This window comes from Xiphias gladius, chromosome 17 (genome assembly GCF_016859285.1).
Source record: "Xiphias gladius isolate SHS-SW01 ecotype Sanya breed wild chromosome 17, ASM1685928v1, whole genome shotgun sequence".
Lineage (NCBI taxonomy): Eukaryota > Metazoa > Chordata > Actinopteri > Istiophoriformes > Xiphiidae > Xiphias > Xiphias gladius.
Genome location: NC_053416.1, coordinates 17,173,871 through 17,188,936, shown reverse-complemented (window position 1 = coordinate 17,188,936; position 15,066 = coordinate 17,173,871). Strand labels below are relative to the sequence as shown.

At 39.8% G+C, this 15,066-nt stretch overlaps 1 protein-coding gene across 3 annotated transcripts in view; it reads right to left on the bottom strand.

Annotated features, from left to right (window-relative positions):
• Positions 1 to 15,066, bottom strand: part of ltbp3 (latent transforming growth factor beta binding protein 3) — a 38,801-nt gene that overhangs the window by 8,479 nt on the left and 15,256 nt on the right. For 2 of the 3 annotated variants that reach the window (XM_040150181.1, XM_040150183.1), the window contains exons 2-24: positions 14,563 to 14,841; positions 14,293 to 14,456; positions 14,080 to 14,185; positions 11,858 to 11,944; positions 11,552 to 11,668; positions 11,256 to 11,411; positions 10,227 to 10,334; positions 10,082 to 10,095; positions 9,930 to 9,996; positions 9,581 to 9,658; positions 8,515 to 8,643; positions 5,764 to 5,895; positions 5,549 to 5,677; positions 5,257 to 5,376; positions 4,781 to 4,903; positions 4,482 to 4,604; positions 4,157 to 4,276; positions 3,421 to 3,549; positions 2,924 to 3,094; positions 2,523 to 2,603; positions 2,079 to 2,207; positions 1,847 to 1,984; positions 1,623 to 1,763 (exon numbers count right to left, since the gene is read on the bottom strand). In XM_040150181.1, the coding sequence (XP_040006115.1) occupies positions 1,623 to 1,763; positions 1,847 to 1,984; positions 2,079 to 2,207; positions 2,523 to 2,603; positions 2,924 to 3,094; positions 3,421 to 3,549; positions 4,157 to 4,276; positions 4,482 to 4,604; positions 4,781 to 4,903; positions 5,257 to 5,376; positions 5,549 to 5,677; positions 5,764 to 5,895; positions 8,515 to 8,643; positions 9,581 to 9,658; positions 9,930 to 9,996; positions 10,082 to 10,095; positions 10,227 to 10,334; positions 11,256 to 11,411; positions 11,552 to 11,668; positions 11,858 to 11,944; positions 14,080 to 14,185; positions 14,293 to 14,456; positions 14,563 to 14,841 (2,841 nt within the window). The remainder of the gene's footprint in view (positions 1 to 1,622; positions 1,764 to 1,846; positions 1,985 to 2,078; positions 2,208 to 2,522; positions 2,604 to 2,923; positions 3,095 to 3,420; positions 3,550 to 4,156; positions 4,277 to 4,481; positions 4,605 to 4,780; positions 4,904 to 5,256; positions 5,377 to 5,548; positions 5,678 to 5,763; positions 5,896 to 8,514; positions 8,644 to 9,580; positions 9,659 to 9,929; positions 9,997 to 10,081; positions 10,096 to 10,226; positions 10,335 to 11,255; positions 11,412 to 11,551; positions 11,669 to 11,857; positions 11,945 to 14,079; positions 14,186 to 14,292; positions 14,457 to 14,562; positions 14,842 to 15,066) is intronic. The other variant, XM_040150182.1, reaches the window with a different exon arrangement.

Sequence of the window (15,066 nt, the reverse complement as noted above, 5' to 3'; positions counted from 1 at the left end):
ACCCCTGGGAACATTGTCATAGCATGGCCACCTGACAGTCATTCTTCATAGCCTCTCAATACTACTGCAGCACCATATTTGCTTCTGCAAGTACTGTGGCTGCAGCCTTCCTTTCTTTAAACAGGGTGCAATTTAAGTGCATGTCTCCAACCTCCGGTCACGATGTGGAAAATGTTCATTCCAAGTTCAACACAGACTTCTCAACCCTGACTCAATGATTGGGTAAACCTGGCCCGTCTGGTATTTGATGCACCTCAGCATCACGTGGTAACCAGCCGACGGACCCAGTTCTCTTTTCATACTTACAACCAGAACACTGGCTCCAATTTTTATTAAACAACTACAACTACTACCACTACTTTGTTCCAACATCGCGTACCTGTAAGGTATCCCAGCCAGTGATTACCAACATAAGTATAAAAGTTTTCACTAATGTATATGGAAAAAAAAAACTACAGTCATTTTTCCTCTCAACAACATGCAGTGGCATGAGGCAACTGTCTCATCCACCAGGAGGATCCCAGCTGTGCGGCCGGTATCTCCATGCTCTCATCCTGTACCATTCACAAGGGGAGAAACCCGTCCTATTGAGAAGTTTAGCTACAGAGCTAGAGCCAACGCTCTGTGTAGAAGTTAGTTGCACTCAGCCTCAAGTACCACTCTGGTTGTAAATAAATTGCCTGAAGCATTAGGAATCACCCTCACAAAACCCTTGATATGTAATTTGGAAAAAAGTAGCCACTTTCAATCAGGGGCCATTTGTGAATGTTAACATAGATTTCTCCTTTACAAATTAAATATTTTTCTCAATTTTCACAACCAATGCACGAGCAATTCAGGCAGTAATGAAAGTAAATTACAAAAGCAATTACTCACTTATTATTTATATTACCTAATAGGATATGTGAGCCTCGATAAAGCCTGAGCCACTCCCTGTATGTTTATTAAAGCTAAAACAAAGATGAGGACTGAAGTGCATAAACAAACAACACATCAGATGATAGTCTATAATCTGTATATTTTATGTTTGTTTGTCCTTTTACTATCTGTGACTTAGACTTTAAAATGCAGGTTTCTCAACTGATTTACCTTAAATAGCACAGAAATGTATTAATTCATTTAATTATTTTTACTTTGTGCAGCTTGTGTGGTTAAGGTCAGGATGACCATAACACTTATTCCAACATCATCATCCTGCAGTCACTGTTTGTAAAAATACATGAGGTATTTTGAAGGTTGTTCCTCTGTAGGGTACAATGTCAGTTACAGACTCAAAGTGATAAAATAAGATTACAAAACCCTCTTCAGCCACTTAAAATGTGATGAAAACACTTAGTGTATGTAATATAGGAATCGATTCAGCATGCTCACATAATTTGTTAACATCTTTAATTGTGATTATAAAACATTATGGATATAATGTTTCATCTGTCTATTCAATATGGAATATCTGCAAAAAGGTCAGTAGATTCCTGCACTTCTTTGGCACTAAAATCATTTTTTTCTCAGATATACTGCCTCCAACAAGTGAAGACAGTCTACACTATGATTACTTTGTTTTGCTTTTTCCAGAATAACCTGGAGTTGCCCACCACCACCCACTGCAGAGTTTCTGCACTCACCAGCCTGTTCCTCAGGAGTAACACAGCTATTACGGTCGGTTGCTAGCGTCCAGGGCGGGGAGCAGATGCAGTAGTACGACCCTGGAGTGTCCACACAATGCCCATTCTTACAATTGGCTGGGTCCTCACACTCATTCACATCTGTACAACGAAAAGGGCAACGCAGTGTTCAAGATAATTCCTCCATTAGCTAGATAAATGGGAGAAGATACTAGTTTACTCACCTGCTACTGTTGCCATCACACACTTCTTCTTGTTGGAGTTTGGAGTCCAGGGCCGCTTACAGTTGCAGTAAAAGGACCCTTCGGTGTTGACGCACCGACCATTAGTACACAGAGACTCGTCGTGGCATTCGTTCACATCTGAGGAAGAACATGCAACCATAAGGAGCTTTTACAGCATTTTTTGTGAGAAATGTTTGCAGGGCCATTTTATGCTGAGTATCTGATCACTCACCAATGCACTCAAGAAGGTTGCTGTCATAGTAGAAGCCCTGTTGACAGTAGCACTCGTAGCCCGGCAGTGTGTTCTCACAGCGACCCTTCTTGCAGATTTCATCAGCAAACAAAGAACATTCGTCGATATCTGCAGATGTGGAAGGAATAATCTGTTCTTAGTAACAGATTAACAGCTGATGAGGCTGCAGGGGTTAATATAAGAAGTGTCGTTCGACTCAATCGACACAATCTCAGGAGTGACTACAATAGTAAACATTAGGAACTGATAACATACAGTATTCGGATAAGGAGAAGTACAAAGGTACAGTATTTAATTCAGGTGCAACTGTGTTGATTTGAATGTTAACACAGAATGGATGTTTTGGTGCAAATACAAGAATATTTTAACACTGTTTAGCCCTGGTATGTGTTACTATGGTCACCCGAATTACATAATATGTACCATGGTAGGCAGGCAGGCTGTATTGGAGTCCTTCTTCATAGTAGAGACCTTGCCCGTTTGGACACAGGAAGTGGAACTCGGCTGGGTAAAGAAGACCAGGAAGAGTTTAACTTGTAGTTTAAACGGTACATAAGATATAGATACAGTATATGACCACAATAATGTTGGGTTAATCTTTTACCCAAATGCATGGATTTAGCACTGGTGAACCTAAAATAAACTGAATTCCCTATAATGGTGTTAGCACAAAGCACTTGCAAGCTTATAAGCTACAATCATTATCATCCAACCCCTTTAACACACCATATATTCAACACACTGAGCCACAGAACTATCTCTAACCCATTTATGGCTTGAATGTGAGGTGACTTTCCTTTGTGCAAAGCACAATGTAAATGTACCTGATTGGGAGACAGGACAGGGATAGATCTCACAGTGGTCTCCCCAGCCCACTCCAATGGAGCAGCAGCACTCCTGCTTGGTGACATTAGTGGCCAGGACGCTGTCACAGAACACAGTGTCATCGAGGTTCAGGTAGCACTCCTTCTTCTCATCTGTCAGCACTCGAACTGCTGCAGGAGCAAACATGATGAATGTTAGGGGAACAGGGGATTTGGTGTACAAATCCAGTAAATGGACTAGACCTAAAAAGGATTTGCCAGGCTGTCCTTACTTTACTGTTTTAAAATGTATGACTTGGTTCATACGAGATATAGGATCTGGTCATTTATGACTAATGAGTATAATTGTTTGGTTTTAAGGCCTTTAGTTTTGGTTTTGGTTTGAACTGAAATGTTCTGGGTTTGGGAGAGACAGGCTTCAAATGTGCAGGCCTGTTCAAAGCTCTGGGATGAATGTGGGTCTACAGTAAAGCAGAAGAGAATCAGAGCAGGCTTACCCTCACAGCTGTGTTTGTCCTCTGAGAGGACATAACCGTGATTGCAGACACACACGTACAAGCCCGGTTTGTTCTCACAAGAGCCGTAGGGCTGGCAGAGACTTCTGTCTGCAGCACATTCGTCTATGTCTGAAAGGGAAATCACACAGGCTGCTCTAAGTATTTGTTTGAATCCAAACACCATCTGAGTTGCAAACAAATAGATATCGTTCTTTTTTTTAACAAATTTCCTTATATTCACAGTACAGTAAGAAAAAACTTGGTCAATGATTTATTTGTCCAGAAATTTAAAATATTGGCCAATGTAGTGTCCATCACATGTACACTACTTTTTACTTAAAATCCCATAATTCTCTCTCCTTGAGAGCTGTCCAGATTACACCTGTCAGTAATGATTGAGTGTTTATCATGTAGGAAATAATGAATGAGTGAATGACAGAGTGACTTTAAACACAGCCCTGATTTTATGAAATTTATTGCAGAACTTTGTAAAGAAGACCAAAGACAATGTGTGCCCAATTTTCTCAGCCTTTAACTGTAACATCATCTCTTAAAAGAGAAAAGATGAAAGGTAAATATGTTAAAAGCTTAAAGCTAAGGATAAGAATAAAGATACTGTAAATAAAACAAACATACCAATTCCTGCATATGAGTTAGTTACTAATTACTGGAAAAATGACAGACAGCCGCCTGTTTTCTGATAAAGGTCTGACCTTAAAGATTTGAAGAGACTGACCTTGGCATCTCCTGCCTCCGACCAGCGTGTACCCTTTTTGGCACTCACAGTGGTATGAGCCCATGCTGTTGATACAGTGGCCCCTCTGACAGTTTGATGGCCTCTCACACTCATTGATATCTGAAGGGATGGGAATAGAAAACAATCTAGGAATTTGAAGCACATGTTGAGTGGTTTTTGAATTTTTTTAATGAGCTGGTCAAAACTAAACTGAACACAGTCACACTATATTTAGATATACTGATTAGTTATCAAGTGATAGTAATATGTCTACTGTTTTCAAGGTGCTAAATAATTGCATATTGGTTTGTTGAATAATTCATGCCTTCACAGTGGCTGCCTTCCTGTGTGCGTTGGTATCCCGGATAGCACTGGCACTGGAAGGAGCCTTCTGTGTTAATGCAGAGGCCGTAAGCACACAGCCTGACATCCTCACACTCATCTATGTCTGTTTGAGGGAAAGAAAGAAAGCAACCTGTGTGAATTTGCAAAACACAACTTCTTTGATGACTAAGGATTCCTCATTACATATTCAGCACCAAACAGCCATCAAATCACTCAAATGCATTTTAAGCAACTTGGGCTAGGGTACTGTCATGTAAAGGTCAGGTAAGCACTACTTACCACTGCACCCTCTGCTGTCTGCAGACGGAAGGAAGCCCTCGTTGCACAGGCAACGGTAAGTACCATGGAGGTTCTCACAGCGCCCATTAGGACAGATGCCAGGCTTCTGACACTCATTAATGTCTGGTGAAACATGGGGGAGGGATTAAAAGAAGACAAATTACAGTGATGCAGCGCCATGTCATCTGCATATTATTGACCGGTTTTGAAGGTTTTAACAAGGTCGGATAACATTTTTCAGATTCACAATACTGAAATTATTCCATAATTTCCATGGCGTTTTCCATGGGTTGGTTGATACTGATACCAATATATTTCACATTATTGTCCTACTACTATGTTAACTTTTTCTTGAATTAGATTTTTTAGCCTGATAATAATATGGCAATGCCCCACAGAAACACACTGACAGAAAAAGAGATAAAACAATAAATTAATAAGCGATTAATTTTGCTAGAAGGCAGGGTAACACTCACCATAGCAGGTGCCGGCGCGGGCCTCGTGACCAGGCAAGCAAGGAACACACTCATAGGAGCCCGGTGTGTTCTCACACTGCTCATTGGGACAGGTGTCAGGATTCAAACACTCGTTTATGTCTGGAATGAAGGAGAAGAAGTTTTACATACCCGCCTTTGGATTTGCACAAGTATTCACAAACACACATACAGAGCACAGACACAAGCATATTATAGAGGCACACACATAATAAGTGTTTTGTCAGTGGAAAACCTGTGCATAATAATGTCATAATAATCAGCATGTTTATACCTTCACAGGCTGGATGACGGTGTGACTTGCTCCTAAACCCGCTGTTACAATCACACTTATAAGAACCGGGCAAGTTCACACACTGGCCTCCGACACCACAGATGTCTTGCTTAGAGCACTCATTCACATCTGCAAAACAGTAAGTAGAACGCCAATGCAGGATCTGATAACTTGTAGAAAAAACATTTTAATAAGGAATTCACTCCTACGCTTACCTACGCATTTAAGTCTCCCATGCTGCACCATGTGTTTATAGCCCTGACGACAGAGGCATTTGTAGCCTCCTTCAATGTTGACGCAAAGGCCTCTGCCGTGGCCGCATGGCTCTGACTCACATTCATTATCATCTGGACAACAGGAGAGAAGACTGAGAAAGGCACAATACCTACATATGATAGAAACAGTGTGGAATATTACAGACAGACAACAGAGGGTCATAGAGCTCAGTGGACATCGTGCTCTGATACCTAGAAATGTTTTTCATCGATGAACACCCTTCCCTTAGCAACAGTGTATGTGTCATGTAATAGATCAGCTACCTCTTACTTACTACCAGATCCATTCACATACACCTTCACCTCAACAGAAGTATAAAAGCATAATCAATAAAACTGCAATTATAATTTTGGCTCAGTTTCATGGGGATTTTTAGAAGCAGAGACATCAAATTAAAGTTGTTTGAGTAACTTAGTACCAGATTGCAGTGAAGTTCACAGTTTTAACAGAAATGGCTTTTATGACTTATCTACTTTCATCTTTTGTTTTAATAAACCCATCAATAAAACATGTATCAAATGTGAAAACCTTTAAATCAAAATAAAATGTTTTTTAAATGAAATGTGTGTCTTCTTAAAAGGGTACTCCAGCTGTTTAGTGCTGCATTTCCATAAAGTTTGGTAACTTAAAAGAGACAAATTTTAAGACATGATATCCTGACTTTTAGTCTCTAGTGTAGGTCAATCTCTTCAAACTGTGGATCCTACGTTTCCCATGATGCAACTTGACGGAATCTTTTATTAGACCCTCCCTGACTGGTAAATGGCCACATCTTTCAAATTCCACAGTTTGTAATGCAGGCCTGCTGTAACAAACGTTTAGTCTCTATGCCCAAGCCAAAATATTTTCTCAAACTTTGGAAAGCTCCCTTCAGAGCCACAAAAAACATTATGCAACTGTTTCGGTAGAATGAGTAGTACTCCTCGTGAAAAGTAACCATGCGTGACGAGTAACCAGAGACCTGAAATTAAAGTTGTTTGAGTAACTTAGTACCAGATTGCAATGAAGTTCACAGTTTTAACAGAAATGTCTTTTATGACTTATCTACTTTCACCTTTTATTCTAATAAACCCATCAATAAAACATGTATCAAATGTGAAAACCTTTAAATCAAAATAAAATGTTTTTAAATGAAATGTGTCTTCTTAAAAGGGTACTCCAGCTGTTTAGTGCTGCATTTCCATAAAGTTTGGTAACTTAAAAGAGACAAATTTTAAGACATGATATCCTGACTTTTAGTCTCTAGTGTAGGTCAATCTCTTCAAACTGTGGATCCTACGTTTCCCATGATGCAACTTGACGGAATCTTTTATTAGACCCTCCCTGACTGGTAAATGGCCACATCTTTCAAATTCCACAGTTTGTAATGCAGGCCTGCTGTAACAAACGTTTAGTCTATATGCCCAAGCCAAAATATTTTCTCAAACTTTGGAAAGCTCCCTTCAGAGCCACAAAAAACATTATGCAACTGTTTCGGTAGAATGAGTAGTACTCCTCGTGAAAAGTAACCATGCGTGACGAGTAACCAGAGACATCAAATTAAAGTTGTTTGAGTAACTTAGTACCAGATTGCAGTGAAGTTCACAGTTTTAACAGAAATGGCTTTTATGACTTATCTACTTTCATCTTTTGTTTTAATAAACCCATCAATAAAACATGTATCAAATGTGAAAACCTTTAAATCAAAATAAAATGTTTTTAAATGAAATGTGTCTTCTTAAAAGGGTACTCCAGCTGTTTAGTGCTGCATTTCCATAAAGTTTGGTAACTTAAAAGAGACAAATTTTAAGACATGATATCCTGACTTTTAGTCTCTAGTGTAGGTCAATCTCTTCAAACTGTGGATCCTACGTTTCCCATGATGCAACTTGACGGAATCTTTTATTAGACCCTCCCTGACTGGTAAATGGCCACATCTTTCAAATTCCACAGTTTGTAATGCAGGCCTGCTGTAACAAACGTTTAGTCTATATGCCCAAGCCAAAATATTTTCTCAAACTTTGGAAAGCTCCCTTCAGAGCCACAAAAAACATTATGCAACTGTTTCGGTAGAATGAGTAGTACTCCTCGTGAAAAGTAACCATGCGTGACGAGTAACCAGAGACCTGAAATTAAAGTTGTTTGAGTAACTTAGTACCAGATTGCAATGAAGTTCACAGTTTTAACAGAAATGTCTTTTATGACTTATCTACTTTCACCTTTTATTCTACGTGTAAAATCGGTGGCGTGGACACTTAAAAGCTAAAGTAAAAGCTTTGATATCACACAATCAATTTTAATTTAATCGTGGAAGCCAAAAAACTGATACTGTAAATAATCCATTTTATTGTGGGCCAATAATAGATGTAATTATCTTTCTAGTTATAATTTCCTAAGACACAAAAGACACATCAAAAGGATGAGGTTTGGTTCAGATAAAAATCAAAAACAGCTTAGAAATAGATTTCATTTATCATGAAAAGATTTGTCATTTATCCCTTTTTGGTTCAGAAAACAGCCAACACTGAGACTGATTAATCCCAAAGTTAATATTTTTAATGCTGTTTTAAACCAAATAAGTTTTTAACCTTCATATCAATTATATATCTGTCTGTGATAGGAAAAGTTTGCTTGAAAGAGCCAATAAAACATACAGAACTTTCCCATCCCTGTACCTGCCTTCAACCACCGTCTCTACCATGGACTCTTACCCTCACAGATGTTCCTCTGCGGGTTGAGATGGTAGCCAGGGTGACAGTGACAGATGTGGCCGTTCAGGCTGTTCTCACACTCTCCATGACCACAAATGTTCCGGCTTAGCCTACATTCATCTGTCTCTGCTTCAAGGAGGGAACACAGAGAGGACCAGCATCATATAAACATGCATATATATATATATATATATATATATATATATATATATATATATAGATGGATGTGTGCATATATATTATTATTTTATATAAATATATATATATATATATATATATAAAAATAAAGCTTCTTTGGCCATGTTCACACTATTTAAGTTTTTAAATTACCTCTGACTTTTTCACATCAAAGCCAATGACAGGTGTCAGTAAGACATACAGAGGGGGCTGTACTGGATTTCTTAAGGAGTACTTTCTAACAATCAGAAATGAACACACAGGACAGGCGTTACAGACCAGAATCAGACCGAGAAAGCAATAGAAGTAGGAAAAAAATGCAGTAAAGCTTTCCAACAGTCCCAAAGAAAGACTGGTGTGTGATTCGTGTCAGTGCGTCCCATTGACATTTTTGAGGGAACGTTTTTTCTTTTGATGGAAATGAAGTGAGTATCACATAACCTGCTTTTAAACACCAACACGAAATGTCGTTATAGCAACACTTGCTTCCATAAAACACAAAGACTGTGAACATAGCCTCAAGGCTGGTTCATGCTTCATGGTTGAATGCACACGACATCCAAAGTGTCCAAAAGCGTCAGTGAATGGATTAAACTTAGTGTTAAACTGAGCTATTATCACTATTATGACTTCTGTCAACATGGATTGTCTCGGTGTAAAATAACTTATGTGCATGCTATCATAAATTACGTCTGTTACATGGAGAAAGTCAACAAGTCATTTGTGAGAGATTGACTTAAAGCTCACCACAATATCTTCTCTTACCGGGGAATGTGGAGAGCTGGAATTTCCAGTTCTGAGGTACATGAAGCATGAACCAGGAGTAACTCTCTACGAGGTTAATGCAGAATAGGTGTTTGAGTCAGTTTGAGGTTTGCAGGGAACTCACGCAGGACTTTTGTCTGTGTTTCGAAGGGGTCATTGCCTGGGGTCATTCGGATGATTGTTGGAGGGGTGGGTTTCACAACTGTGGATCCAACAGAAGACAAATGAAGTGGACAGACTTTAGGGGGGAAATATGATATGTTGAAATTTTTTCCTGATATTTTTGTCATTTCTCTACACTTGTCTATTAGTCATTGTTGTAGTTAGCAACAAGAAAGAAACTTTGCCCCCACTGTGACAGCTCAAATACATTAAGTACCAGCAGCGAACACATTTTCCCCTGCGTTTCAGCATGTTCTATCAATGGAGTTGTAAAGTATAAATCTGAGAGGGTATATTGGAGGCATGTTTACCAGGCACACGAGGTCTGCTGGTGCTGGTGGGAGCCTGCACAGGGGTCGTCGTCTCTTGTGGCCTCTCCTGATGGAAAGAGTTAGTCAGATCTTACAACAACTAAAATTAACCAGCTGTTATCACTGCATTAAAAACAGAAATAATGTCTTACCGGCCGCTTTGGCTCTGAAAGGAAAAGAGAAAGGGGTATTATAACTGTGAATTCACATGAACTGTAGTAAGGACTCAAAGGAGAAAAATGTTAGAAATGTTCGATGCCTTAGAGAACCCCTGAGTTTCAGCTGCTTTTGACTCACCTTCCTTGTCAGGTTTCCGGGGGAAGATGATGGGAGGGAAGGCCACAGTCTCTCTGATATTCTGGAGAAAGTAGCCTTTCCCGGCAGGGCAGATCTTACTGAAGGCCACTGAGCGCCATGTGGAAAAAGAGGAGAGGATTTACTCATTTCACCTTGTAAAATCTCACATACTACAAAATACATGCAGCCAGTTCAGTCACTAAAGTATTTTTTTTTGCCCAGTCACTCTTTTGATATTTGAAAACCACAAACTACGCACACGCACAGTGGATCGTTTACAGTATGTATGAACATCATAAAAAAAAGTTACTTATCGAAGTCAAACTTTGCTTTGAAAAGTAATACACCCACTTCCAAAGTGTTATTAAAAACATTAGACATTAGACAGCATAAAGAAATATAAATATTAACTATAGAGTGTATTAAGAGCCAAAATGGAACCTGATTTATTGTAGCATCCCAGAGTATATTAACTATTAATTAAATACAGAAAAAATTAGAAATCTCAAACATAATGAGTAATAAGATGATGATGATGATTTGACCAGGTCAAACCAGTATAATCAACATTCAAGGGTTACATTTTATTACTCATTATGTGTGAGATTTCTAATTTTAAGACGGGTCAGTTCTTTCAAGATCATTTAACTTTACATCTCCACTTTTCAAGTTTATTAGAATGTCTTCAGACAAGAACAACTGATAAAATAATCAATTAAGATGAACCCACAATTGAGTGAGATTGATATGAACGTTACATTTTAAAACAGTAAAAACTCCTTAAAGCATACATTTATGCCATGAAGAATAATCATTTAATATACAGTGTAAACTTGTGGTGAAAGTATGAAATTTCTATCATAACTTCTAGAGTAACTGTGTTCATAAAATGTATTTGCATGCAGTAGGACCTGACATAATGACCCACATAAAATGAACAGCAACTCATTTTTACTGTACATTTCAGTAGGGCATCATTAGGGCATTTTCTCAGCCCGTAACTGTTCCTCTCAGTCTGCATCCACTCACCTGTGCCCACCTGAGGACATCTTTCACAGTTACGGCCCCAGGCTTTGCCCACCGTGCAGCAGCACATCTCCTGGGTGAGGGGGGTTGGCAGCGCGTGCTCGCAGCCCCGGGCCTCGGACGCTATCAGGAAACACTGAGCCTGCTCCGCTGGAGACTCTGACAGAGGAAACAAAAAGGGTTACATTTGGGAATGTTCTATCTCGCCAGAACAGAATCCCATTTTGAAATTAAAGTTGAATGTGGATATTCTGTGAAAAGAAGAGAAGAGAGAAAACCCAGAAAGGGCTCCTGCTCACCAACACATCGATTCCTGTCCAGCACCAAACCAGCCTTGCAGGAACATTTGAAGCTGCCCAGTGTGTTCAAACAGTCTCCATTCTGACAGACACCCTGCATGGAGCACTCGTTGATATCTTCAAGGTCGTGAGGTGGGGGGCAAAAATGAAAAGGCTATTTTGATATACCGTCAAGTGTAAAATACATTCAGAATGCACGTGGCACTGCAGCTTTAAAAAAAAAAAAAAAAACTGGAAACGCTAGAGACAACTCCCAAACTGAGCTCTTAGCTCTCCTTGTTATAAGCTACATCCTGCCTGTGTTACCTTGACAGTGAGTGCTGTTGAATCTTTTATAGCCTTGAGGACAGGTAGAGCCATAGTCTTCCACAATGGTCTGTTTGACTGATGCATCTGAGGGAGGAGAGGACATAGTAAACCACAGAGGGAAAGGTATGAGAAAAGCATGAGTGAATTACTTGGTTTTTTTTTTTCTGTCATACAGATGCATGATACAAACCAAAATAAAACTGTAAAAGCCCTACCCAATAATCCAGTTGCAGTAGAGGTTTGAACACCTAGTATAACAATAGAGTTCTAGCTCCTGTAAGTATTTAGCCTGTATAAAGTGAGGAATTTCCAACACCAAAAGTTAAAGATTTAATAATATAGTGAAACTTTACAGGATGTTTACTCATCAAATCTTGAAGAAAGATCAGCGATAAGATCAGCAGTAGGATGCAACCAGGAGGAGGCTATGATGGTAGGCTTTTCTACCTGCCTGTGAGGGTCACCCTTCAGAATGGATATTTAAACATTTTTGTCTTTAGACCTCATTCCATTTGAAGCATAATGAGTCCTGTAGGGGGTTCAATTATTGCTGGAAAACCACCATTCTGTAAAGCAGAGGCATAGATGGGAGATTTTGGGATATACAGTTGTTCACTTTCTTGCTGAGATTTAGATGCGAAGATTGATACCACTCGCATGTCTAAGTGTGGAGCTGGAGCCAGGACTCGATTAGCTTAGCTTAGCATAAAGACCAGAAACAGGGGGAAACGGCATTAAAAAGAAGTTAAAAAAGACACCTACAAGTGCTTCTAAAAAGGACGAAATTGTAGCTACCGTAGCCAACTTCGACGAGCAAAAGTTTGACATTTTGAGAAATATACCTATTCGCTTGCTGGTGGAGAGTTAGATGAAAAGATTTATAGCCCTGTGTGTTAAATGTAAGTCCAAAGTCAGCTGGAGATTAGTTTAGCGTAGCACAAAAACTGGAAACCAGAGAAAGTTCGCCTACCCGCTCCTCTAAAGCTCACCAATTAACACATTACAGCTCCTTTGCTTAATCTGTATAAAAACCAAAGTGTAGAAACATCAGTTTGCTGTTTTAAAGTGAGTTATGAGGGGTGTAAAAATGCTGGCTTTTGTTACCTTTGGACAGAGCCAGGCTAGCTGTTTATGAGCTAACATTCAGATAACAGGCTTCTTTCCTTATATTTGCCGTGCAGATATGAGAACAGTATCAATCTTCTCATCTAACTCTCCGCCAGAAAGCAAATAAGCGTATCTCCCAAAATGTCAAACCCTGTCCTTTAACACTTTTCTTCTTTTTTTCTGACAGTTAGATAACAATGTATTTTTCTTCCTCTAAAGGAGCCTTGAACCTCTAACACAGAAGAAGGTCCAATTTTCCATGAGGGAGTGAAAACATGTAAGGCAGTTTTATTAGATCGCTGTTGGAAGACCTGCACTCACAAGAACATTTTTAAAGCACAATGAAGACAGGGGCAAGACCACAGTTTACTTTTGCCGTTTTCATTAAAAAATAGGAGTTTATAAATTGGGTATGAATTTAACAAAACAGGCAGCACTCTGGGCAGGAATCCAGTTGTCTAAAGACTAACCAGACGCACAGTATCAGGTTTTTTTGTCAAAGGCTGCATTGTCTGAGTCAGAACTGAGAGGCAGAATAACAGCAGAGTGGAAAAATTTGAGTAGCCAACATCTTCTGAAATTCAATCTTCAGCAATGTGATGACAGTCCTGCACTGGGCAGGCCCATAGGAACATGCTTAAGTAGAGGGTTATTTTCCACATTCTCTTTTTCTGTCTCACTGTCTGTGTGTAATTCCCGTAATTTTTTTCCCTTCCCAACGTTTGAAACACTCCCTACCCCACCTTACCGTTAACTTTCATGTACACATTCAAGCGCATTTTTATAGAGGTATGAAGCGATTGTTTTAATCTTGGGGGCCATAATTTCATAAAGTGGAAGGCATAAATTGCTGAGAATGTTTGACATTTTCGGCTCAATAAACAATCATTTGTTCCCAGGAACACACAAGATGTAGATCAGATAAAAATCTAAGGATTACTGCATGAAAACAATTTGTTGCACTTTCACGTCTGAATCTAAACAATAGATACAAGTAAATGCAGAATGCATGACATCTTCAAAGCTGTAAAAAGTGTTTCAGAGCTGCTTGAAAATGAAGTAAAATGAACATTTAAAGCAGAGGAGATTTCTTGAAGTACACTATGACTCACTTGGTAGTTTGGGGCACTGATAACACTTGTTTTGTCCCCATGAATTCCCCACACTGCCGCAGCAATCCTCCTGATTGGTCAGAACAGGAAGTGGGGTGCTGTTACACTAAGGCAAGAGGAGACAGAGAGAAGTTAACGGTGGAAATAAATACAGACAAAAAAAACCCCCATTCAGGTTCAATGTCCACACCTGCAGAATGTGACTAAACTCACAGCTTGTTTGGGTGTGGTCTCCTGGAAGCAGCGCCCCTTTGGTTTGTGTCTTGGAGGGATCGGGCGCGGCCCTGTCTTGTGAGGAGGCTTGGCATCTGATTGGTCGAGAGGCTGAATGACAACAGAGGTGTCCGGCGTGTGATGAACACGCACATTAATCTGCACTGAAATTGAGAAAAGGTAGAAATCAGAGGAATGAAATGTATCACAAGATATATTTTCACCATCACTCAAAACCAACCGAGAGATGCTGAGGCAAAGGACAGGTACCTTCGGATGAGTGGTGCCCTACTTGTGACAAAGGTAAGGTGAAAACTGAATGTGTTTGCGTTAACTGAGTACGCCCTATGGCGGACTGCTCCACTAGTTTCTGGCTGTCTGGCTTCAAAGATGCAGGGTAGACAGGCTGCTTGTTGCCTCGCGCTGCCTGCGCTTGCTGCGTCTGCTGGAGTGGAAACTGGCAGAGCCGACCGGTGAAGCCAGGCGGGCAGAGGCAGTGCTTCCTCGAGCTGCATACTCCTCCATTCATACATGTCAGGGGACACACAACTGTGGAGAGAGAGACAGGAGGAGATTTGTCATGCAGGTCAGCAGTTCATAGCTATGAATCACATCAGATGAGAGGAAGAGTAAAAACGTATAAACATGAGCAACACAAGCATATAACGATATAGCCTGATATGAATGAAATAGCTGATTTAGGATCCATTTACTTCAGCAACAGACTGATGTTTATATAATCACGTGTACAGCCTGATGATTTAGTTGTATATA